Source organism: Mchenga conophoros, linkage group LG23 (assembly GCF_057382185.1).
Source record: "Mchenga conophoros isolate Kocher_MC1m ecotype Shallow Benthic linkage group LG23, M_conophoros_male_GT1.1, whole genome shotgun sequence".
NCBI lineage: Eukaryota > Metazoa > Chordata > Actinopteri > Cichliformes > Cichlidae > Mchenga > Mchenga conophoros.
The window spans coordinates 28,812,441-28,838,580 of NC_140547.1; the positions used below are offsets into that span (position 1 = coordinate 28,812,441).

General features: G+C 42.5%; 1 protein-coding gene across 1 annotated transcript in view; it reads right to left on the minus strand.

Moving 5' to 3' along the window:
* The window catches only part of prox1a (prospero homeobox 1a), a 43,691-nt gene extending 23,693 nt beyond the window's left edge, over nucleotides 1–19,998 (minus strand). The window contains exons 1-5 of the mRNA XM_085264356.1: nucleotides 19,586–19,998; nucleotides 16,218–16,639; nucleotides 15,404–16,027; nucleotides 13,820–15,046; nucleotides 9,596–9,703 (exon numbers count right to left, since the gene is read on the minus strand). Coding sequence (XP_085120482.1) covers nucleotides 9,596–9,703; nucleotides 13,820–15,046; nucleotides 15,404–16,027; nucleotides 16,218–16,568 — 2,310 coding nt within the window. The 5' untranslated portion in view covers nucleotides 16,569–16,639; nucleotides 19,586–19,998. The remainder of the gene's footprint in view (nucleotides 1–9,595; nucleotides 9,704–13,819; nucleotides 15,047–15,403; nucleotides 16,028–16,217; nucleotides 16,640–19,585) is intronic.
* Between the last annotated feature and the right edge of the window lie 6,142 nt (nucleotides 19,999–26,140).

Genomic DNA, 26,140 nt, shown 5'->3' on the forward strand with positions numbered 1-26,140 from the left:
CTCCAGTGCCACACTGGGCTACGTAATGTAAGCATAGCGTGTTAAAAGGCTAATTGATTATTATAAAAGCCATTTTCCAGCCATGTTGGAACAGCTTTGATGACTAAAGGAGAACATCAGACTTCAATTACAGTCTCACAAAGGTCAACAAAAGTAGTTTTCTTCTAAGAAATGTGAGAAATGATTAAAATAGTGAATTTTTTATACGACAGTATAATAAAATAAAATGGCACAAACTGTTTCTAATCAGTGTATAACTGAGTACATCAGAGAGTCTAGTATGAGAAACAGCTCTGTTAACTGGTACTCAAAAATCAGCAACTTCAGCATCGACAGCCAACACTTGATTCTGGTGAAATTTCCCCCTTAAACTTTGCGTCATCAAAATTACATTTTGGGTTTTCCAAACCTTATCCTCCACTCTGCTTAATAAAGTGTTTCATCCTTAACAGTCGTGACTTTATCATGTTATGCTGTCTATAATGAATTAATATAAACAAACCCATATTTAAGATGATGCTTAGTATTTTTATACTTAATGACTCCAACTAGAGCAGGGCGATATGGCCAAAAATATTTATCACGATATATATTTGAAAATTTGCGATAACGATATAACCGACGATATAATTGATGCGAGACAAAATACAACTCCACAACATTACTAGCGCAAAAAGACAACCTTCCATTTATTTTCACTTAAACAAGAAGCTGGTTTTTATGTACATTAAAGCTTTATAAAAATGTAACAGTGCAAATGCAAATTCCTTGCTGAAAGTTTAACCAAAAGGCATTTCCAGTAGAAATGGGCTGACACATCCTGAGCATAACCATGTATAATATCCACTGAAGTTAAAAAGAGGTGCTTTGCAACATTAAACTGCAGTGTGCAGTACGTATTTTTCGCACCATAAGGTGCACGGGATTATAAGGCACATTAAGCGAAACAAAGCAGTCAGATAAATCAAACTTTATTAAACTCATTCTTCTTGCTTCCTCCACTTCTGTGCCATTGATTCATTAATGTTGAATTCTCTGGCAGCTGCTCTATTCCCATGTTGTTGCAGTATATTAATGACTAACCTCGTATTGTGGATGGATTATCTCAGTTGTTCTCCTGACTGAAGTTTGGTCCGTTTACAGCATCCTGCCATGCGATTGCATTTGTCTCTAACCATGAAGAACCTTCACGTTAACTTTTATAAGTGGAAAAGTGTTAGTGTTCGTCCTCCAGCTTCACTGTTTATGTTATGCTAACATAGCTGTGTCGCTAGCGATCACGTAGCACATCATTATATACCAGCTAGCCCAACTTCAGTAACCCTACAAACGTCACTGCTGTTTAGTTTCCTGTCTTCATTTATGTTGGAAGTGATAGCAGAGCTGTACGTTTGATTTTTTTCAGAAATCTCTCCGTCAGAACATGCTATATCATGCTTAGGTAACTAGCGAAACTAGCGAGCTAACTTCCGCTAGCTTCCTGCTAACTTCTAACTCCGTTAAATGTAATAACTTTTGTTTTCATGGATGCCTGGAAGTTAAACTTTATAGTTACACCTGGTAAAGCAGCAATGCTGATCGTTTTATTAAAGATGAAAGAATTTAGACAGTTTTTAACTCTAAGTGATGCTGCAGTGTTGTTTGACCTGAAAAATACGGAGTTTAGGACCCAGATTACTCCCAGATTTAAGAGCATCTTAGTCCGACAAATATGACAATAACAACGGCCGCTTGCATGTTCTGCAAAAAAATGTGCTTTGTTGTGTATCTGACGGACAAACACCAAACCAGTTCCACATCACTGAAGTTGCACCATTTTTACAAACCAATTCTGGTTCATCTGTTTCACTCAACAATCGGCCATGTGCGTATGAAAACAAAGGCACTGCGCATGCGCGTTTTACTCCCATTCTATCGCGATATTTCATTTTCCTATCGTTGCCTAACATTATACCGGTATTACCGTGAACGGTATAATATGGCCCAGCCCTAACTCCAACTAATCATAGATAGCTATAAGAAATTAAAAATGCATCCCAAAGAAGAGGTCTGGTCTCAGGAGGTTAAAGAAGAGGCAGTCGGGGGTATTTTGCATATAAAAAGAGAAGTCGGCACAGTCACCGGATCCCAGCTCTGTTGAGCTGGTGTGGGAACAGTACACCACAAGTTCCCATCGGACTAATCAAATGTGGGAGGTGCTTCAAAAAGCCTGATTACCCAAAGTATTTGAAAATAGATATGATCATTTTCATATTATTTTCACTACAAACCTTTTGTTTGTTTATGTGCATTAGTTTTGCTTCCACAACTGGACTTAAGAATAATGCATCCTTTAGATTTTCATTGGAAAATAAAGCCAATGTAGGATATTCTTTTCTTTCAGAAACATGAAACATAAACAGATTTGTTATTTATGAGTTCATACTGAGGTAACATGATGGTGCTATATAAAAATAATTGATCACAACAAGTCATGGTATATTCATTTATGTCTGACCCGACTCTGCTTGGACCTCTGGTTGGCAAACTATGCAACACTGATAAAACGGTTTATTCTTAATTTTTTACATTTCTGTCTTAATGTATAAAACCACCTCAGGTAGAGTTTATAAATATGCTGGTGGCTACAAAATGTAACTTGGGTAGGTACAGCCTGAAATCAGAAGCGTAGAAGCGACTTCACATGTAGTCAGATGTAGTCATGTCACCACCTGCCCTCTTATCCACCCACTATGTCATAAAGCTCATCACAATCAGCACAAACCACAAAAAACAGAAGGGGGGGAGGAGAAAAAGCGCTGAGGTGGAGGAATGCCGTTTTCTGTTTGCAGTGAAAAAGGGGAAAGAGAGAGTGTCAGAGAAAGTGTCAGGGTGGCCCGACTCTTGTTCCCTTGATGGTCCATGACACCCCACCCCCCGCCCCCGGGCCACATTCGAAGGGCAAACACACACATCCTTTAAGAATCTGCCCCCCCGCCCCCGCTTCAACCAGATTCACCATAGCTCGGCAAGTTCTGCCGAGGACGGCGTGAATGTGCACAATCAACAGAAATCTGCGAGTCGTAGCACTGAAGGTGTCTCGTGATTCCTGGAGGAATAGCTGTTGTAGGAACTTTCTGTTCAATTTATGTTGTAGGTCATTTCTGCTTTACCATACAGCACACAGTGTAGGGACTGCAGCTGCTTAAGGAATAGTGTGCAGAATCCTTGCTTTAGCAACAAGCCGCTTAGAATTTTTAATCACTTGTATCCAGTTTTGATTGGTTAATCTTTGTTGTGGCAAATTTTTTGCTTAAAGACAGATTAGATCATGAAAAGCATAGTTAATCAGCTTCCTGTTACACAGTTTTGAATTAACATCAGCTCAATGTAACTAAACGGTCTTAGGAAAGATTTAAGTAAGCTCATAAAATTGTTCATTTCTGATGTTCAGTTTAAACAGCATCAGTAAAAAAAGCTTTTTCCCTCTTCATATCCTGACAAGGCAAAATTGGCCGTATTGCTCATCGTGAAACTAATTGACAAGACGGGTGAGAGGCGGGCTGGACGCTAATTGATTCCTGCTGAGATGGCGGCATCCAGATATCATTTCAGCCTCTCAAGGCAAGAGTCTTCAGGGCTCTCGCTGATAAATGTGTGTGTGCACATGCATATTAGCGAGCGAGAGTGTTAAAAACCCTCAGCTGGCAGGCAACTTGCAAGTGAGAGTGCGCGAGTTAGACGGAGCTCCCCGAGCCAGCCAGCGTCTAATTAATCCTCCTCCACTCCTAACGAGGTCTTAATTATTCTTGCTGACTCTCTGAAGACGAGACGGCAGCGACCTCAGCGTCTTGTGCTTATATGTGTGATTGTCTGGTCAGAAGGCAAGAGTTTTGCACAATGCAATTAATGTCCCGGGCGTGCATGTGTATGTGCATGCTTGCTCATCTGTGGCTAAAACAGTTGTCAGCTCAACCCACTTCCCACACCGAGAGAGGAGACAATTGTGTGTAAGAGGCTCATCTTTAAGAACCAGTTTCCCATAGACAAAGTCCATTCAAGTCCAATTAGGGAAAGCCATTCAGGGCCCTAATTCCCTTACAGTGAATCTGCCTGATCCTTCTAACACATGCTACTTATTGTTCCCTGGGAAGGATCGGGGGGCGCTAGGAGTAAAAGAGAGGGTGAGAAAAAAAAAGGAAAAAGAGACACTGACCCGGATTTCAGAGACATGGTAATGATGAGGATAATGAATGCAGTGGGACAATGAAACAGGACACACACACAGACAGACAGCAACAGGGTGTGCTCACTCGCTCAGTCTTCCACGCACACACACACTAGCAAAGGCTTGAAAAGAACAGCTTCACTCATCACAAATAGGATTAACCATGATTCATTTTGATTAAGCAATGTAATGTCTCCCACTCAGAAATATGCTGGATTAAGTGGGATTACGACTCAATTAAAACAAATTTGACTAAACTATTATTTGCATAAAATATGAAGAATAGGAAACCATAATTTCTTAAAGGCTAACTCTGTAGATGTGTACTTTTTACTGTCATCAAATCCCTTAAATTGATCTCACTAACAAGTGCCGTCTGGGAACGAAAGCAAGTTATATCAAATTCTTTGACAGAGCACACACACACACACACACACACACACACACATACAGGTCCTGAAAAATCTGCACCATTTTACAAGTTTTTGTGTTGCCTTTCTGAAAATAACCGTATTCGTCATGTAAGATTGATGATTTCGCTCTAAACTGGATTTCATACAATGAGAATTTCTTTTGTCATAAAAATATTGCATCCTTTAGACTTTCATTGGAGCCAACCATAATAGGAGCTTTAAGATCGATACTAATACCGATATTTTGTCGTTTAAAAACCTGATATATCAGTTGATATTTTTTCTTCTTTTAGAAACACAAAAAACCCAGATTACACTAAAATTTGTTGTCTGCTCTTATTTATAAGTGCCTACTAAGATAATGTGATGGTGCGATTTAATCCTGCTTTTTTGTCACAACAAGTTGCCTGATTGGAAGTCTGTGATACAATAGTGTCTCCTGTTTCTTCTTTGCCTTTTCAATTTTCATTTATTGACCAATATGAAAGCTGACACAATATATATATATATATATCGGCTGACTAATGATATCAGCCAAAATATTGTTCTGCTGATATATCAGTCTGGCTGTAAAAGCCATCCAATGCATTTTCATTCAGTAACTACCTCTCTAAGCAGCAGATTTGTCTGTTGTTGACTTTGTTCCACATTGCACGAGGGATGTCAGGAAATAAGGTATGGAGTCTTCTCAAAAGTCTAATGTTAAGCTCTTCCAGCAGGGCTCTGTTGTGATGTGACAATGACACACCATACTGTCTGTGTCATGGTCCTGGGTCGGTGACCCAGCGCTTTTAGTTATCATTTTCTGGTTTATTGTGATGATGATGATTATTATTATGGTTTGAGTTCTATGTGTTATATTCGGTCTGCCTTTGAGTCTGTGTCTCTGTCTGTCTATGGTGTCACCCCATCTGTTTGTGAAGCTGTCTGTTTAGATCTGTGTCTTGTTTGGTTCCCCGTGTCTGAGTTTCCTGTTTTATTGTGAAGGTCTCTGTCTGATGTGAGTGTGTTCAGTTTACGTTTCCCCTGTCCCGTCAGCTCTGATTTCTCCCAGCTGTGTTGCCCTCCTGTCTCTCATCCCCTGATTACTGGTGTGTGTATTTAAGCCCTGTGTGTTCTCCTGCCTGTTGCTGGTTTGTCTGTGTTATGTCGTGTCAGTCTGCGTTACCCTGTGTTCCACAGTGGCCTGTTCCTCGTCTGCGTCTCTCTGCTTCTCATCCCCTTTGTCGTATGCTCCCAGGTCTGTTATTTTTAGTTCTCCCAGTTTAGGTGTCTTCAGTTATTTGTCATGCCCCACTGCTTGTTTGCCACTACACCTTTGTTAATAAACCTCACCAGCGTTTCATCCACTGCCTGCATCTTGGGTCCTTCTTCCAACTCCACACGGCTCGCCTCGGCGGCCGTGACAGTCTGTCCCTTGACAGCCAACAAACTTGTATCTTTACACTGCATTAACTCCCACTGTTTGCGGTTCTGACTGGACTTACAGTTCGAGACTCAAATACTGTATCTGCACACAAACGTCTCCTAATCTAAATCCATGTTTGTTGAGACTGAAGAGATTAATTGGATATCTTTTTGAAGATAAACCCACAGATTGCAGAGTAGATTAAATTTAAAAGCCAATATCAATCTCAAAAAGACAAACTCGTGAACCAAAGCTATGCATTAACTCATTAGTTCTAATTTATTCATTTTCCAAATTAAACCCCAAAGCCAGATTTTACTGGCCACATAAATATTGAAGATATTACTCAGATAATTGAAAATATGAGTTAAGCTGATTATAGAATAATATCGATGTCAGCACGTAGCTGTTTTAAACTGTCTCTTCTTGTTCATTTGTGTGTCTCTGGGTGTGGCACTAGCTAACTCACCCAGGCACCTGTACTATGAAGCAAGCTGAAAATACCCGTGATATCTCTGCTTCATCTGGCTTCATTAAACCTAAAAACTGCAATCAGGCTAAGCCTTGTTAGGATGAGGATTTTCAGATCTGCAAGTAAAAGCCAAATTTTCCGAATCAATCAGTGTATTTGTTGCCGCTAGATGATTAACTGCAAATATTGTCCGGATTGAGCTGCACTTTTCTGATAAAAAGAACAACAAATCAGAGGAATTTAGAAATACTAAACCAGCTAAAAGCAACATAATTGCTGCAGCCAGAGCTGGAAAAGTACAAAGACGTGTTGAAGCATAAGGTATGAACCATTATTAGTGCAGAAGTAGATTTGACTGTATTTACATCTGTGTATTCTTATGTGTTGTAGGACATTAACTCCACTTTTACCCTGGTGTAGGTAAACGGCACTGTAAAAACATAATTTACATAGGAAGGTCGGCTTACTTGCAAATCTTCTGAGATCATCAAGCACTTAAATAAGCTTGCAAAAAAAGCAGTTTACTTAACTAAGAATCTATACCACCCAAAGCTGTAGATGCACATTGTTTGAGCCTCTCACAATCCACCCACAGTTCTTCTCCAAATAGTGATCCCATTATTAGAAATGCACCATCAGTGCACTGCACTTTCATATGTGTCGATTTGTTAGCTGTCCTCAAGCAGTACAGGTGTTCAGCACAAGTAAAGATGACAGTGTACCACCTTAAAAATGCAAACCCTTCCTATGACACTTTAAACCCCGAGTTAAACCTGAAGGCACCTCGCTGAACGTGATTTATAATACACCCCCTGTCAAGTCACCGGCTCCTATTAGGATGATGCATTTGAATGTAGAGTTTTCACAGGAAGAAGATCCTGTTTAGTACAGCCATGCCAAACTCATTTTTACATCGTGGGACATATACTGAAACTCCTCTTTCTGTCAGTGTAAAGATGTTTAACTACACATTGAATCCCATTTAATTTAAGAAAAAGAAGTATGATTTTTTTCATCAGTTTTTCATCAGTTTTTCTACACGATAAAGAAATGTTGCTGCAGTAAATTAAATAAATCAGAGAACTTGAAAAAACAGGTAAAGTTCTGGTAGCTCTCTGCACAAACATAATTTATATTAATTCAGAGAAACCTTCACAGGAATCTTAAGATGATCCAAAAGCCGTCTAATGGGCCAGATTAGAGCATTTGCTGGGCTGATTCTGGCCCCCGGGCCACATGTTTGACACCCCTAGTTTAGTATATATGATTATAAGATTAGATTGGTCACCATTTATATTACAGGCAGCTAAATTGTATTTATTTGTATGTCTTCCACCATCTCTGTGGTGGAACCTACACTTTTATTGTGAAAGTTCAGAGAGATCTGTTGGCTCTCACAGAAGAGGCAACTGTTTACATTGCCCCGTTATTTATTTCCTGCAATGTACTTGGAAATTAAAAGAATCAAAATCTGCAAAGAAGAAATTGTTGGAAGCTTATGCCAAATCAGCAATATTGTAATGTTTGTAAGTTCTGAGAACATGTTCAGGCTCATCAGTGACAGATTCTCTTGGAGAGATGATAAACCTTTAAAGCACGTTGATAAAATGTTCCTTTCTTTGCTTTTATTTCGACAGTAAAGGTACATCGGCTAATGACAAATCACAGTCTCACACACTGGGAGCAGGTAGACTTAGCAACCTTGTGTTTGCCTAGCAACCTGGTGTCCCGGCGACCCCTGTTGCCATGGCAGCCAATGAGGATGTGGCACTGCCACAAGGAAGTGGTCACCGCAGATATGAGCCAAAGGCCAGCTGGTGTGTGTGTCTGCGTTTATGCTCATTTGAATACAGCGTCCTGAATCTGTCGAGGAGCCGTATGCTCCTTTGCAAAACACGTAGCAGCCTGTAAACACGAAACAATCGGCGTCTTTGTTTTAAAGCTGTTGTTCTCTTATTCTGTCATCCATTTCATTTTGCTCTCCCCTCCCTTCTGTCATTTTCTCAAAGCCGTCCAACACACACACACACACACACACACACACACACACACATACACACACACACACACACACACACACGTTGTCTTCTACTTTTTTCTCTTTTTCTTGACTTTATGTACTTGATCATTTTTACTCTATTACTTCCGTTCATATCCCATCAAATGTCAAAAGAGCGTACACGCAGTGCTTGTTTCCGTGTCCGTGTTTAAAGAAAAGTTCAGCTTCTCATTTTGCGTTACTGAGAGTGAGAGTGAAAGCGTTAGTGTATATGCATGGGTTGTGGGTGGCAGGGAGATAAAATGAGTATTACGGGGGGGGGCCCTCTTACAGTTTGTGTGTGTGTCAAGAGAGGGAAAGTGGGCGTTAGCACCCCTCCTTCCTACCCCTGGCCGATTAAGGCCAGAAACTCTAATTATGCTACAAAGACGTGACAGACTGGAGCACCCATCTGCGCTCCAGGGTCTCACCGCACAAACACACACACACACAGTTTAATGGTGCAATATAGCTGAATATAATCAGACAGCAAAATGCACACAAGTCAGAAAAATACACCAGTGTGTTTTTGGAGCCCGGACTCTAAGGATGCCGTTACATTCCCAACATTAACGTCCATATTTGACGTGAGAGCGACTGCAGTACTCATAGCTCTTCTTATTTAAAGCCACTCACTTTTTTCTGCCTTTGTCTGTCTCTTCTCCTGACAATTACATGTGTGTGCCTTGAGGATTTCACCTTGAGAATTCAGAAACATATTAAAGCGCATAGCCCAACTTTTATTTTGCATAGTTTGAACAACTTAGACAAAGTCTTATGCACACAGATCAGTTTGATAATACAAACTATAATCTGTCTTTAGTTTGGAGTTTCAGCCCTCACTAAAATAATTATCCTAGATTCCCAAGAGAAGTACATACTGTGGATCCAGTGGGGAAAAAGTGTTGTAATCACTAAAGTTAAATGATACAACAAACTGAGCAGGGGACTTGAATGTGACTGACATAAAAGAGAAAAATATGATTTGTAGAGAGCAGCTGCAGGAGGTTCATTAAAGAAAACAGAAGGAAAAGAAAAGTGAGGAAAGAGGTCTTACCTTGACGTCAGAGAAGTACATTTTGAGCATGTTGGATGAGGGATAGCGGGTGTAGAAGAACATCAGCTTGGCCTTCTTCAGGTGGTTCGGAGACAGGCCCTCTTGAATCTGAGCATTAACAGGGTCAAGGAACCATTAAACAGTTTGTTTTTTGGGGACCAAAGCTTTTGAGGAACACAGTGGAGGGACATTTCCTCTGACACAATCCACATTATGCTTGTCTAAGCTTGGCTAAGGAATTGCCACGACAGCAGTGAGACCACACTCGTTACATGTGAATGTAACATCCAACCCACCTGAAGTCTGAAAACCTTTCAGTGTGTATGTATTCCTTTTTCTAACACAAACTCTATAACTGTAGAGCGACCAATGAGAGGGGGATGATTTTCTTTTTTCAAAAGCATTTGTGAGAAAAGCTCACTACCACACTGTGAGGAAGGAGTGACTAGTTTTAAATGCAGAAACTCTGATAAGTCAAAGCCACTTCTGCGACGGGTGTGGAGCAAAAATCAAACACAAGCACCTGCTGGCTTTTGATCAAATCCCAGCATCTCGCAGACTCTGCCCATCCCACTGTCTCAACAACGAAAATAATAATTGTGCAGGCCCCGGTTGTAGGGGCGCCAAGAGTATCCGTGTGTCCGAGTGGGTGTGTATGCACACGTGTGTGTGTTTGCATGCGTGTGTGTGCGTGACAACAGCTGTGCCCCACCACGCTGCCATTTCCCCACCACATTAACAGCCCTATAATCTATCAGAGAAGATGAGGCAATCAATGGAACCCCCTGCAAGGTCAATTAGCACACAGAGAAACACACACACATACACACATAAAGACAACCCCAGGGGCCCTATATGGCTGGAAAGAGGGAGAGACTAGCATCAGCAATCAGGAGTGGAAAGTGTAAAAAAAAAAAAAAAAAAAAAACGTGGAAAAAAAGAAAAGAAAAAGAGCAGCTTTGGGACAAGAGATTTAACTTTGTCAGCTTTTTGCAATTTGTTGTTGTATCTACCCATCAACCTTCAACGGCCAATAAAAAATAAAAAATAAAAGAAAGGCACACCGTCGTCTGTCTCGACCTAAAAAGCTGTCCTGACTTCGTGCTACTAATTAACATGACCCAACAACACGATTAAAAAGGCCTCTCCATATCAGAAGCTAGAGGTGAGCCTCGCTGTCATCCATCATTCATTTAGCAGCAGATACGTCCGGTCAGCGGACAACAACACCATCACTTAGTTAACATTCATGCCAACATGTCACTGTTTGTGTGCATTTAGATCAACTGTTTTTTTTTTTGTCTTATTTTTTGTGGACACGCATACACATTTAAACACACCCAACATGACTCAGAGTAAACAGTGTGAAGCAATATAATAATGAATAAATGCCAAGTGATGTGCATGTGTGTTTGTGTGCATGTAATAGTAGCTAAAGTGAGTCACTGAATAAACACATTTTTTCTTTTATTCTTTCACTTCTCTTCCTCCTCCTTTCCTATACGTGCACGTGCGTGTGTACCTGCCACTTCTGCTTAGGGACAGAGATGGTTTACGTGGGGGCTTACCATATCAGGTGTAACTTGACCTTGTTACCAGGTGTATGTGTGTTATGGTGTGTGAATGGGGGGATTGGGAGGAGAAAAGATTGAGGAGGGAATAAATTCATAAATGAATGGAGGACATCTGCTCAGCTGCGCACAAAGGCTTAAAGACACACAGACCTGAGTGTGCATGCGAGTCTTTAAGGTTAGCTATTATCAGTGCAAAGGCAAGTCTTTCTTAAGACCTTACAGCTACCAAGATTGCATTCACCATGTCGTCTCTACTCTGCTTTATACTAGACACAGAAAACAACATGAAAAAAGGCAAATTTGAGAAATGTGACCGTTCACAGCAGGATTTGTGGATTTTTTTTCTAGTTAACCAGGTCATGACTTGCAGACATCGTTGGTTGAGTGCAATTATGTTCAAGAAAAGGTGGACACTTTCTCCAAAACTGGGCAACACCACTCCAAATCAATCAGGATGGATACATGACACGAGTATGCTTTAGATTTATACCCGAGGAAAATCAAAGTGTTAGCCTGGTGGCACATCTGGTGCTCATTCCTGTTTGCTTCAGCAAATTTGCACAGTAAATGTTGTATGTAATTATTTGTTAATTGTATGTAATGACAAATAATTTAAGTAGGCTGGCGGATGGGTGTGTAATTTGCAAGTGTAAGGATAATCAGCTATCAGAATTGGACGCTTACATGCACACATACATTTTTTCACTGAATGCAGCTCAACTGTTTGAGTTTAATCCTCAAATATCCAAAATTCTTCTCATGGCCTGATTTTATTATTTTATATTTGCGTACTGAAATTCATGACAGACTGTTTTATGAGATCTGTTTTATGAACTGTTGTCGTATTATGTGTATGTTTGACAAACAGACATACGTGTCCTCGCGGTCTTATTTCTCTTTCCTGTGTTATTTAAAGCAACAGTTTGTGAGCCTGAGCCCAAGGTGAATGCTCTCTCTGCTTTGTCAAATTCAAAACGATGAATTTCTTATAAAAGTGAATAGTTTAAAGAAAGAAAGGAGAGAGGAGGGTTTGAAGGGTGGTGCTCAGTATGTTTGAAATACTAATGTCCACTTTCAAAGATTTTTCTTTTTTCTCGGCCAAATGAATGGGAGAGCATTTTGGAATGAAACGGCTCAGCAGGATCAAGAGACGTGTCAAATATTTTTCTCTTTTTGTTTTTTTTTCTAATTAAAGCAACATCTAAATTGGCTTTGAAGACGACGCTGTGATCAAATCCCCACCACAGCTGCAAGGAGTTCCCATTTTATCAGGTTCAAAGTCTTATTTTTCTTTTCACTTTGTTGTTCAAACGTGTGTTTTTCACGCACGCCCCCATGTTTGCACGCATGCATGCATGCGTGAGTCACTGTGTGTGTTTGTGTGCACAGCGGCTGGGAGAAGCCCTCTCCATATGAAAGGTTAGCAACAAGAAGATAAACAGCTACCTGCAAACACCTGTCCCCATGCACACGCCATGAAAGATGATGTGTTTGTGCATGTGTGTTTGTATGAAGCAAAACACACAGCTGTCGAGCCACCGAGACCGAAGGCCAACAAATGAAAGTGAGTAGGAGTGTCCCAGAACAACCTGCTAACAATCATAAAAAGGAAACTAAAGTGTACATTTGAGATATTACACTTCTCCTTATGTGTGCCCACAAGGTTGAAGAACACACATTTAGAAAGTGTCTGTCAGTAAGGCCAAGCATTTGCCTGTTCCCCTCTCCTGCTCTTTGAAATATGATTAGCTTTGAGCTCCTATGTACGAAGTCTTACCTACCCTGCACACACACACACACACACACACACACACACACACACACACACACACACACACACACACACACACAGACAGACAAAGTGAAATATGATTTGCTTTGAGCGTTTATGTACAAAGTCTTTGTGATGAAAGCGAACCTAACAGCACAATAGTGTCTCAGACAGTGGTAACAGTGTGTGTGTGTGTGTGTGTGTGTGTGTGTGTGTGTGTGTGTGTGTTGAAGAGGGAGCTCACAAGCCTTTCTCAGCACCTTTAAACACCAAAACCTGCTGCATGGACTTAAAAGGGCTTTGAGAGAGCAGCGTGCGACCTGTTTAATCTTCCCCCTCTTGCAAGACCGGGCGCGTCCGTTTCATCTTCCCCACTCAGCTAGGAAACAAGAGGCTCAGACGAGGAACCAATTAATGCAGATTAATTGATATTAAAGAATTTATGTGACTGTTGCCGCCTCCTCCTGCTGCTGCTGCTTCTAACATGTCTCCGTGTTTGACAGTGTTGACTGAAGATGTGACTCATGTGGGAAAGAGAAATAAGATCAAATGCGAAAAACAAAAAAATAATCTCATTGTTGTTCTCATCCTATCTTTGTTTTTCTACTGACGAAGCCCCTCATTTCCTTTGTGCACTGCAGTGTGGGACTATACCGTCCATCAGCCACACACTCTAAAGCCTAAGTGTTGCTATTAAAAGTTTCAAGTAGGCAGATTGTTGCTAATTTTAATGCACAAAACCAGCCTACAGTTCAAGCCGGTGCAGAATTTGGATGAACACAATGTTTTTGATTCTAGCGCTAAAGCGTTTGCAGATGTAAGGCAACACAGGCACTCACACAGACTCACAAGTGCTAAACCTTTCAGGAAAAAGGATACAGTGCTGCCAGAGTAGGGCGAGATGTCAGACATGTCTTGCAGGTCCCCACACTCAGACTTGATGAGGGATAGCGACAGACCCTCTGGGCCATGTTGGTTTGGGGAGCTCTGCCTGTGGTGATGGTGACCAAGATGGCCTCCCGCCAGGGACGCCATTTTGGTTCTGAGGCTGGTTTCCCGAGTTATGTCCATCGAATCGGGAGAGGACCGGTGGTGGTCCTTGGGCCCCGGAGGGTACCCGGCTCCACCCCCATGTGACCCCAGGGGGCTCTGAAAGGGGTAGCCCATGAGGGGAAGAGGGAACGGGTGGCGGAAGGATGGAGGGCTAAACCCGAGCGAAGCTGTGAGGGGAGTGGGGTGGAGAGAGGGATGGTGAGGAGGAGGGGGAGGGGGAAGAGAGGGTTCGGCGTTCTCTCCTCCTCCTCCTCCACCGCTCTTTCGCACCACCAGAGGCAGTGCTTCTGTTTGGTCGTTGGGCATTGGCACACCACTTAGTCTGCTGCTCAACCCGCCGAACGAATCCAGCGGGCTCGGGACAATCACGTCCCCAAAGCAGTGCAGCCTCTGGTTGGAAGAGTGGTAGTTAGGAGTGGGACTGCCATCGCCGTTCAGACTGAGGGCCAAAGCGCCGCCACCGAATCGAGAGTCAGGGGTGAGGGAGGGCATGGGGCCAAAAGGTGGGGGGCACGAGGAGGACGAGTTGGAGGAAGAGGAAGGCGCGGCCGGCGTGGTGCTGTGGCAGCCATGATGGTGATTAATGGCCTGTTTGGGCGAGGAGAAGCCTTTGACAACGGTGTCGACAACCTGCGACACGGCACAGTTCAGCTCCTGCTTCAGAGTCTCGGCTAACTGCCTCCCCCCTCCTCCTCCTGCCCCCACCGCCCCCCTCCTCTTCATTACCCTCTCCCCGTTCCTCTCCTCTTCCTCCCTGCTGTCCACATCCTCCTCCATTTCTCCATCTATCAAGGCCTGTTCTCGGAGGAGGGCCCGTGCCCGGTCCAGGAACAGACCCGGGTCCAGCTCAGAGAGGTCATCGTGGCCACGTCGGCCCCTCTCTCTGTGCCGCTCCTCCAGGCCGTCAGAGCGGATGCTATCCTCTGACAAGTTGCCGTCCTCCTCTCTTTCTCCGCCTCGGTCAGGCTCACCGTTCTCGCCATTGTCTTCCTCCTCCTCAGTCTCCGAGTCGTAGATCTGGTAGAACTTCTCCTGAAGCTGACGCAGCTGTTTCTGAGCACAGGAAAGAGAATGTAAAGAAGAACCTCTTCAACTCATGACATAAAATATTTTCTTGTTGCTGTTTTGTACCTAATCAGCTAATAAGTAACCCAATGTTTTTCTGCATCACCTATTTTATTTTTCTCGTCGTAAAGAGCAAAGGAGCCGACATTAATATATTAAAAGTTTGATTCTTTGTTATGCTTAAAAGACAATGGCCCTTTATTAGACTGTAAGGTTAAAGCTTCATGTTTCTCGGTGCCTAGACCCTCAAACTCTGGCGAACATCCTAGTTTTAAATCATAAAAACTACAGAGGAAGGGACCGACAATGTATTTGTTATATTTTAGTAACTACTCAACTACCAACCTGCATGTCTTCCAGCTGTAGCTTGAGCTGCCTTCTTTCTTCCTGCCTCTGCTCCTGCCTGGAACACACCAGCTGGGTGAAGCTGTGCTGCTGCTGTGGCAGGCGCTGCTTTCTCTTATTCTCCCTGTAGACCTCGCCGACTCCAACCATGCCACCCCGCGAGCCAGGCGAGCTCAGCAGAGAAGAGGGGCAGTCGCTCCGGCTGTGACTGCTGGTGCTGTGGCCGTTGCCGTCGCCTCTGTTGTCGTTACTGCTGTTGCTGTTGTTGCTGCTGTTCTCATTTTCGCGGTTGCTCTCTTGGTTGTGGTCGCCGGCATTGGGTCGGACCAGCGGAGAGTGGCTCATGCCACGGATGATGTTTTCCACACGGGCGCGCTTGGCACGAAGGTGCTCGTCGGACAGCCGGTCCAATTCGAAGGAGGAAAGGGAGAGGGGCTGAGAGGGAGCGTGGGAGTTGAGGGTTGTAGGAGGGGGTGGCCGCCCGAAGGAGGAGGAGGAAGATGGAGGGGGCAGAGGAGGCCCAGGAGAGAGGCAGTCAGACGGGCTGTCCCGATCACGGGAGGAGTTGCTGCAGGCGTCCTCGGCCTGGATCTCTGAGCCTCCACTGGACAGAGCACCACTCCCCTGTGATGAAGGACAGCAGCACTGACTTAATAACAATGAATAATTTAACAGATCCATGAAGGAGGACTTAAGACTACATTCTTGGTTGATTGGAAGGGTAAAAGAAGAGAAAGATTCAATGAAACAGTGTCTAAATAGTGACATTTATTCATTTTCTAACTACTTCCTGTTTCTGTATGTTTCTCTGTACCTGAAAACCCGAGTCACTGCCTCCGTTCTTCCCCATGTTGTTTTTCAAGAGCTGAGAGATGATCGTAGCCCCAGGGAAAGGCATTATGGCATCCTCGTATGAGTTCGCTCTCTTCAGCAGCTTTCTCAGAACGTTCGACTTCTCGCCGTCACCGTTGGTTGCCCCGTGGTTGTGACCGACCAGCGAGCAGTCGTCGTCCTGATCGGGGCCGTGGGATTGGTTCATTCTGTCGATCAGGGTGTCTCTGGCGCGGGCGAATATCGCGCTACCCACAGTCCTTTTCACCCCGATGTCAACACGTCGGCGCTTGGTCTGTCTTGTTAGGAGGGTGGTGCTGTCATGATCAGGCATCACGCAGGGCAGCTAAGCAGACATGACCAGGGGTCCTCACAGACACACGCACACAGGATCAGAGGAGTTACCTGATCAACAACAACAAACAGGAGGAAACACCTTTTACTGGCAGTTAATGAAACTTCTCATTTCCACCTCTGATCTGTCTTACGTGGCTCCGGTTTTACAGACAGGAAGGATCTGAAAGAAGTCCACTCGCTGAAATTGGTAATTATATTTAAAGACAAAAAATCAGTGGCCTTCTCTCCAAATAAACTTTCATTTTGAATTAGAAAATTACACTAACAATGTAAATTTAACACATTTTAGAGACACTGGATGACGACAGGTAATAAAAAAGGAATCTGCTGTTAAAAAAACAAGAAAAACCTATCTCTGTCGTCTTTATGAAGCATCAGAGTACACAATAATTAAAGGAATTTAAAGAAAAAGAGGAGAAGCTCTTTCTTTTATTGATCTAACAGTTGGAGAAATACAAAAACAGGACACGGTTCATTTCTTGACCAAAAGCCAAGGGAACCACAGCTAGAAACAACCCACTCTTTAAAATAGTTCAAGGAGATATTCCCGCAGAGAAGGAACACCTGCCTGTAATAACCAAAATAATTTCCCATTTCCTCCTCGTCTCCTGGGGGCTAACCTTGATTTCTGCATCTTGTGAGAAGCTGTGAAGAATTGACAAGCTCTCTCGTATTGACAGAGGGCATTCTACTCCACTGTGAAGGAAAATAAACCCGTTTTTTCCCCCTCACTTTATGATCTTCCTGATTTTTTTCTGCTTCTTTTTGATTTTTATGTTGTATTTTGCAGTGAATTTAGTTGTTTGTGAAATTATTTTATTCCCCCCCCCCCCACAAAAAAAAGTTATTAACACATGCTGTATGAGCTGAATAATTAAAAGTGGGTTTCTCGTACTGCCATGTGTGAGTGGGGCTTATCTGCTATATGGCAAACACAAAGAGGGGCACGCACAGTGACCGTGAAAGGTTAAGTTTCTCTGCTGAAGCATTGGAAACACCCAGAGCTTTCACTACCTGTGCAATAGGTTGCTTTTCATTCCTACAGAAGTCGCCTCATAGCTGAATCACACAAAATGAGATGCACAAGGGTGCAAACCACAAAGTTTTCAAACTGTGAAGGAAAAAAAAACAATTAAAAAATTTCAGCTTGTCTGTTTTCAAGCAGGCGCAAATTGTTTGCACTTGTACCTCCACTGGTGAACACAGACAGTGTTTCCCATGTTACGTGTTTGCATCTGTTTTGCAAAGGATTTCAGTTTCTAGACTAGGGAAATGATTCACAAATTAAGAGTGTCCAGCTTTACAACAACAGTTCTGCAGTTCGTACATCGGCCAGAAACGGGTACGATTTCAGGCCGATCTGCAAAATACACTCAAACACTGCTGGAGAAAGGATTTAAAAAGACTAAACACACACACACACGCATACGCTCGGAGAAACAAGATGCTTTTGCATCAGTCAACAGCAGCCGATCAAAGCAGACCCTGGCGTGTTCCTGCTGGTGCCATTACCAAATGAGAATGGTTAGTTTGAATATGACTTATGCCAGTTCTGCTGCTGTTAGGTGTTCAGGAAAAACACGTCCCCTCAGCACAGAGCCAGGGACTGACCCAGATACACACACACATATACTGAGCACGCATGCATACACACATTGGTCTGTGTTTGCATTATTGGTTCTTCAGCATTACTCTGTGCAGTGGTCTGTCTCACACACATGCACACACACACACAGGGACACAAACAGTTTACATTAGTGAGGTCCAAAGAGCTCGACAACCTATTTTGAAACTGGCGTCTTAGTTCAAGTTGAGAGTGCCCGGGTCTGACCGCTTTAATAAAACACTAAACAAACAGAAGACAGGGACACCTCAGAAATACACAGCAGCTCCAAAGGTTCATCTACTCACAGATGAATTTTAATAGAAGTTGGATGAACTTTTCTTTCTTTTTTTTTATGAGCTTCTGTTGAAGGTGAGGTGGAGAAAAAGGAGATGTGAGAGTGTGTGTGGCTTTTTTGGATCAAAACTGAAACTTTTGTTTTAATCTGAAATTAAAGGGCAGGAATATGTGGCTCTGTATTTGAGAACTGAAATGGGAAGTTAGAGATTAATACGTGTAAATGTTAGATTTCAATTCACAAAGGAATACAAAGCGCTAGGTGACTTTTTAACTTTAAACTGCCGTTTAAATACATTTGCCTTCATAATTTAAATGTAATAGTTCCAAATCATAAATACTTACAAACAATTAAATATTACACTTGTTTTGTTCCTTCTTTTAGTTCGTTTTGTCTCGATTGAGTTAAAAACGGGGAAAACTTAAAAAGTGAAGGCGATCACAGCTTGTTGCTGCAGCTCGCTGTGTGCGCTCTGAGCGGAAAGCGAAGCCGTGCACAGTCCGAGGGGGAAGCAGACTGTGGACGACACTTACACAGAGATCTTAGTCATATTCCAAACAACCATTAGCCCACGATCATGACACGACACGGACTTTTCCACTCACCCCGCCGTTTATTTTCTTAGTTTAAAGTGGATAAACTGGATAAAGAGCAAAGAGAGAAGAGAGAAACCCGCCCGCGTTTGGCTTTAATTGCAAAACTGATAACAAGAAACTGGATTTTTACCCCTTCAAAAATAAAAATTATCCATCAACCTGCCATAAAACGCGAAAGAAGGGAATGTGTGCGCGCACACGCGCTGACAAAACCAAATAAAACCAAGAGTCTGAGTTCAAATTTCAAACAAACTTTCATGTATCATTTTTTTAAGTCCTTCCTCACAGTCGGCCTGTTTTTGTGTTTTGTTTTTCAGCAGAAGCAGATTGTAAAACAGTCCCGAGATTAAACTGAGCCATCTGGATCGAAGCTGTGAGGCAAAAGATGTCCATGAACTGGAGGCAGTGCGAGTGAAGTTGCACTCGGGTTATTCACAGCCACGCGTGTTCCTAACAGGCAGCAGACACAAACACGGAGAATAAGAGTTTGTACTTACTTCTCTCTCTCTCTCGAGCCTTTCTCCAAGTCGCTCCGTCGAGAAGGGGAGAAAAAAAAGAAACGGGAGGCGAACACGAGAGACAGATCCGCGCTCGCCGTTGAGATCAATGCCGTAATTTACTACGGCAAAGTGGAGACGTATGCAAGAGCGTGCACGCGCGCGGGCGTGAGCGTGTCTGTGTGTGCGGGAGAGAGAGGGAGACAACAGAGAGACGCTCGCGGAGAAGTGTGAGCACGATAGAGAGCGATAGGAGAGATGCGGAGAATGAGAGAGAGAGAGAGAGAGAGAGAGCGAGAGGGGGGGAGAGAGAGCGCCGCTCTCCTCCCGGGATGGGAAGTGTTTAGTATCGAGCGCACCCGCTCCGTCCTGCACTCCTCGGCTCGTCTCTGACCGACGGCAAGACTCTCAGTGAAGAAACAAGAAGAGACGCGCGTGAAGGATACGTGAAGACGCTGCGTCACCGGCCGACACAGTGAGGTAATGGCTCCACCTGACCAATAAGGAAGGGGAGCCGGGGACGGTGGATTTTATTTATAAGGAGCCCCGCGGTTAACAGCGCGCTCCCAGAGCGAGGAGAGGAGAGAGGAGCACGCGGCGGGTAAACTGAAAGTCAGTTCACCAGTCTTTCTCCAAAAGTTCCTTTTTTTAGTTTTTCTAGAATAAATGTATACTTTGAGTTCAATCTAAAAGGCATCACGTGACTTTTATTGATTAAATATGGTTAATAGCAAGATTTAAAAATAATTTGCTTTTCAATAAAAAAGAGTTTGAGTGACAGCTGGTTTGGTGCTGGATGTTCTCAGCTGTGTCATTAACGATTCAATAAACACTGGCTTTAATTCGTTTAATGTTTCTTTGCGTTCATCGTCTGCATTAAAAAAAACCAAAACATTCATTTACTACTTTTTGTTCATCTTTAATTGCGCGTGCGCAATCGGAGACCTCTGTACCGCTCAGGGTAAAGAAAGTTACCGAGACTCAGACAAACACCCCGCTGCTGCTGGTTGATGGGAAAACTCCCTTCTTATCCAGAGATCAGAGGTCAGGGAACACCTGGAGCTGGGAGGGACGCGCTGTTGCTCAAGGGCACTTCAGCAGAGCAGAGGCTTAAGAGCTGGAGGTCTCTGTGTTTGTGCCGGTGTCTGTCCTCTAGCAGGCAGAGTTGTAAATAAAACAGAATAACGGGGGCGAACGCATAATATTTCTACGCTTAAATCACGCACGTGGGCCTTTAAAAAGCCACGAGCTGTGTAAATTATTTGCAGAAAGAAAAATCTGTTGGAGATGTGTGTTTGTTACTGCAGTCACGTTCCTACAGTGTGGAGGTTCACGGAACTTCACTGACCGTTTCCACAGATCAGAGGAGTAAATCCGAATCACAAGAGGTTAATGAAAAACACCAGAGATTTTTTAAGAGTCTCAAAATGAGTCTTTTAATTTTATACAGTGCGTATTAAACTGTTTGGAAGTCTACATCATTTCTCAGGGGAGGACTTAAAATAAAAACTGAATTAAACCCAAGAAAAAAAGACACACAATTTAACTTTTTGGTTTAATAGAATAACAATAATAATGAAAAACGTTTTAAGACGAATTCGATTGAAAAAACATTTTAAAAATAACTTCCTTAGATTGAGGCGAGGCTGGAGATTCCTGCGCTCTCTTTTTATTACGCGTTTCGTGTGTGAAAGATTTCCTTCTCTAAAAATTGCATCTCCAAAGTTGCTTTTTTAAGGTGGTTTTTCAAAATCCCGCCTTTTAGTTTCCCCCCAGAATTAAACCTCAGCGTCACTTAATTCAATTAAAGAAGTGGACATTTTATTCGTGGCGCAATTATTCAAAGCGCTCTGTGGCAGCTTCGTGATGCAGAAAACAAACAAATATTAAATTACAAATCAGCGAGAGGGAGAAAAAAGAAATCCCCCCCGAGGAGACAGGAGTGTGTTTCGTGCCATGCGGGTTGTCCTCGCGTGCAGAGGCATTCAGGGCCTCTTATTTCATTTTTTCTTTTTTCTTTTTCTAATGATCGGCTGCCACATTATTAAGCACAAAGAGAAACGGCAGCTGAACTTGACCAGAATACAGCACACAGATCTCCTTTTTTAACCAACCCCCACTCTCCCTCTCTCTCTCTCTCTCTCTCTCTCTCACACACACACACACACACACACACACACACACACACACACACACACACACACACACACACACACACTTAACAATAAGCTGTAAAAGCTGTGACCTATTTGAGCCACGGCGCACTGGGTGATGCCATTTAGAAGTTTGCTAACTTCCACATTATTGTTTTGTCTTAAGAAAATGCGCACGCGAATTTGCGCCAATCTGGGAGATCCGGACACAGGAGCAGAAAGTTGAAGAGATAAGAAGAAAAAAAAAAACCCTTTTGGCCTGTACCAAAAAATAAAATATTAATAAAATAATAAAAATCCTCAGTGTGAGGCCAGAATAGGTGGAGAATAATGATCTTATCTTACAGAAGAGGAGGGGACGGTGCTGCTGCTGAAAACTGTAAACAGCGGGGGAGAAATGTCAAACTGAGAGAAGCTGCTGTTGAATTTCAAATACAATAATTAGAAATACTAATATAGTAATACAAATATATATTTTTTAGATGGCGTATCGTGGCAATTGCGTGCTGTCATTTAAACCCACAGCAGTAACACAGACACGAAACATGTTTCTCACTGCGATGGGTTGAAAATAAACGCTTTAATGTTTAACTCGCTGACTTCCCTTTTATTTACTTGCCTGATGTGGCGATGACCCCCCCAAACTCGTGTCTGTTGTGTGCGCGCCTGGTGCTGGAGCGAGAGCGGGAGCGCGCAAACGGGCGAGAAGACTCAATGAGGGAGAGAGAGAGAGAGAGACTTGAGTGAAACAGAGAGAGAGAGAGAGAGAGAGGGGATAGGAGGTGGAAGTTGTGTGAACTGTGTGAAAGAGAAAGTGTGTGTCTGTGTGTGCTTCGGTCACGGTCAGTCACCATGATCAGTCTCTATAGTTTACTCAGTACATCCCAGTGTGACCTTACAACTCAAACAGCAACACTGAGGCTTTTAATCAAACTGACCCCACTGCTCGTTTTTTTGTTGTTGTTGTTTCTGGGGGTTTTTTTTTTAGGATTTAGCCAAAGAGCCAAACTGACTGTCCAAACACAAGTCGTGGTCAAACAGCCCACAGTGCAAGTCACCTTTAGAGCTCGGATCCACGGCAGGGAAGGGAAATAGTTGAAAACACCACCTGAGGCAGCCTGAAACCAGTAAATCTCAGACACTGTGGAGGAATCAGAGTCTGCAGGCAAACATGTGGAAGAAGCTCCAACATGTTAAAGCTGGCTCTGTGAGTCACAGCACAACTGTAGTTTTAGTTGTCGTCAAAGAGCAGCGAGTACATGTCTTTAATGTGAGAGGTGATGCTAAAGAAGAAGAAAACTGTTGCAATAAATGGAATTTACCACAGGTTCAGAAAAAGTGATACTTTTCTTTTTGGCACTAAAGAGGAACCTGCGTTATCTCGCACGCCTCAGACAGTTTTCTCCCAGTTCCACTTTTCTGTTTCAGCCACAGACTGAAGGAGCGGCGACATCAGATCTGCTGCTCAGTGGACTTATGTTAGATCTTGAGATCCAAATTATGTACAGAATAAAGGTGTGGGTGGAGTGGGGGACGCACACACAAAATAATCTTTTTCCTCTGCACTTTAAGTAGAGAGGTAGATTTTTTTTCTTGCAGCAGTTATTAAAGGTGCATCTGGAGGATTTGCTGCAGTGGCTTCGGCTAATGTCGCTAAAAACAGCATAGTCCCTTTTTCTTCCAAATAATACTTGAATGTCATCAAAATTTCACTTTGCTAAAAGGCTTGCTATGTCATGTAAGGACTCCTTATGTGCACACACACACTGGAACTGTGTCTTTTTGCAAGAACAAGATATATGTGGATTATCATCACGCTGAAAAAATACACAAAAAGGGAATAATGAAAATAGAAGGGCATAGTGAGGGAATAATGATAGGCCTGCTACTGATGGAGGTCTGGAGGTAAAGACAGATGGATGCAGAGGTTTCTCATTCTGTCCCCCCCCCCCCCCCCCTCCTCCCGACGCACTCTTTCTCTCTCCCTGTCCTCACCCTTTCCCTCTTTCTCCTCTCCATCAAGATGCCATTATTCAGGACATTAGCGAAGAAGAGCTAAAAGCTCTCACTGTCGATGAGGGTCCCAGGGTCCTTTCTGAGAGAGCTCTGATGCAAACGCACACACACGCACGCGAGCATGAACGCACACTTTGACTACAGAAGTAGCGTATAGTATAGGTGAAGAGGTAAGAGGTGGTGAAAAGGTCTTATTGCAGACATTACCAGGTATCTCGGCTCCTCTACTCTCCTCTGTGAGCAGAAACACAGACATTAGCTGGCACAAAGGAAACGAACAGTGCTCAATAAAGCAACACACGGTGTCCCCGCGGGTCTATTTATACTTGTGAACTTTCTGATCTTCTCTCTCTTCGCTTTGCTTTCCACGTGTTTTCTTCATCCTGCCACTCGTAATGCATCTAAAAATATTCAAAGTTGCACCAAAGTGAGCAAATTAGGAACAGTGTTGATGCATTTATCTGTATTTGCTTTATTCTACTCATCAGGTAAACTAGAAATGATGCAGACAGCCTTAAATGTGTCATAAACTGTTGGATTCCTTCAGTTATTTCTAATTTGAATGCCTTAATAGTTCAGTTTAAATCAAGGAAAATACAAATTCCAACATGATAATGTGTAACAGGCATGTCAAACTCCAGACCAGTGAAGCTCCCACTTCCACACTGCAAAGAAGAGACATCTTTAATATGAGAAAAAAAATCATAAAACAAAAAACTCAATCATAAATCATAAAACTGAAAATGTCCTGTTTTTTTTTCTTTGAATGCATTGTTTAAAAAAAACACACACATTTTTATAGTAGATAGTGGAATAATAGAACCCTTGCTGTCATTTATTTGTTTATCTATGACTTAATTACTTTGGTGTAATACCAACAGCTATGTGAGGAGTCTTTATCAGAAGAAAAAGCTTTAAGACTTATCAAAATACAGTTAAAAGGCCAACATTTATGCCTTCCTTCACATTTCCCAATCAGTCACGTGGGCCGGTTCAGAGTCTTTGTCACCCCTGTTGTATTAGACAGTTATTTGTGAAATGGGGCTCCCCAGAAGCTAACCACAGCTTATTTGTATGGGTCCAAAGATCAAATAATATACTGCAAATACAATGTAGATTTTCATGTTATCCTAAATCACTAAATATCCTAAGATTCGACTAGGAATCATAACGTAAACTAAACTAATACTAATCCAATTCATGTTGACTGTGGCACATGAAAGCAACAGTATAATCCTTATATAGAATTAACCATAGTTCAGTAGCAACTGTTATTTTAGATGTTTAGATATTAACATTTTTAAACTGCTTTGTCCTAAGTTTGTGGTTGTCTACACTAAAACTTACACACTTAGCTTTGCGTTTCTTTTGCTTCAAAAGTTGCTTTTTTTTTTTCTCATGTTGCATGTGTGAATAGGCTCACAAAGTTGTTTGTCCAGTCTAAATACTATATTATACATTATATTCTGTTAGCCTCAGAAGTTTGTAACCACAGAGAAGAAGATCAAACTTCAGGAATCAGATGGCTGACTAAAACTTGTCCCATGTTCTCAGAAACAAAAGGTGGAAGTAGAGTAACTGTGCAATGTTAAAACCCCACGTATATTTTTATGGTTGTAGATCGAATAGTTACAAGACTTGATGTACTCGACTGCACCACTTAAAATGCTCACGTAGCTTCAGTTACTTCTGCGCTGTGCAGCTGCCGAACTCTGAAGTTCTCAAGATCTTACAAGGGAAGCCGCTTAAAATCATAAGCTGGTAGAGGGTTTAGTGTTTTAGAGCACATGGACTTGTGGACGTGATATCTATTGCAAAATGTGTTCATGTGTGGAAGTACATATAAACAGTACAGGGTGTATCAAAAAGAATAATCTGATTTCAAAAGGTTGTATTTTTTAAGTAATAAACATAAAAGCATGTGGTAAATGTTGAAATACATGGTGGAATATAAAGCTTTACATACAAAATGTGTGTCAAATTGTCCCACAGTTCTGTGAACATGTCTGCAGCCACTGTAGTTGCTATGCTACCAACCGGAAGCATCGTGAAACTCACGTATCCGGTTTTCCTAAAAGTGTTTGGATTGTTCCTGGTGAACGGCGGCAGCATTAAAAGCATAGCAGACGATTCTCTTAGATAAACCCTGTATGTTATACATAGCTTTAACAAACAGATGAGTGATGGATAAAATATAAGGTAGAACTATATAGGAACATAAAGGCTGACAACCTCAAGCAGCGAACAAACACAAAGCTTGTGTTGCTGTAAATACATGCGCAAAAAGGATGAAGTAACAGACCTAATATGTAAAGCATTACTTTTAAAGTATTAACTTTTAAAGTCCATATCAAATCGATATGATTTACACACTGTAAACCTCAAT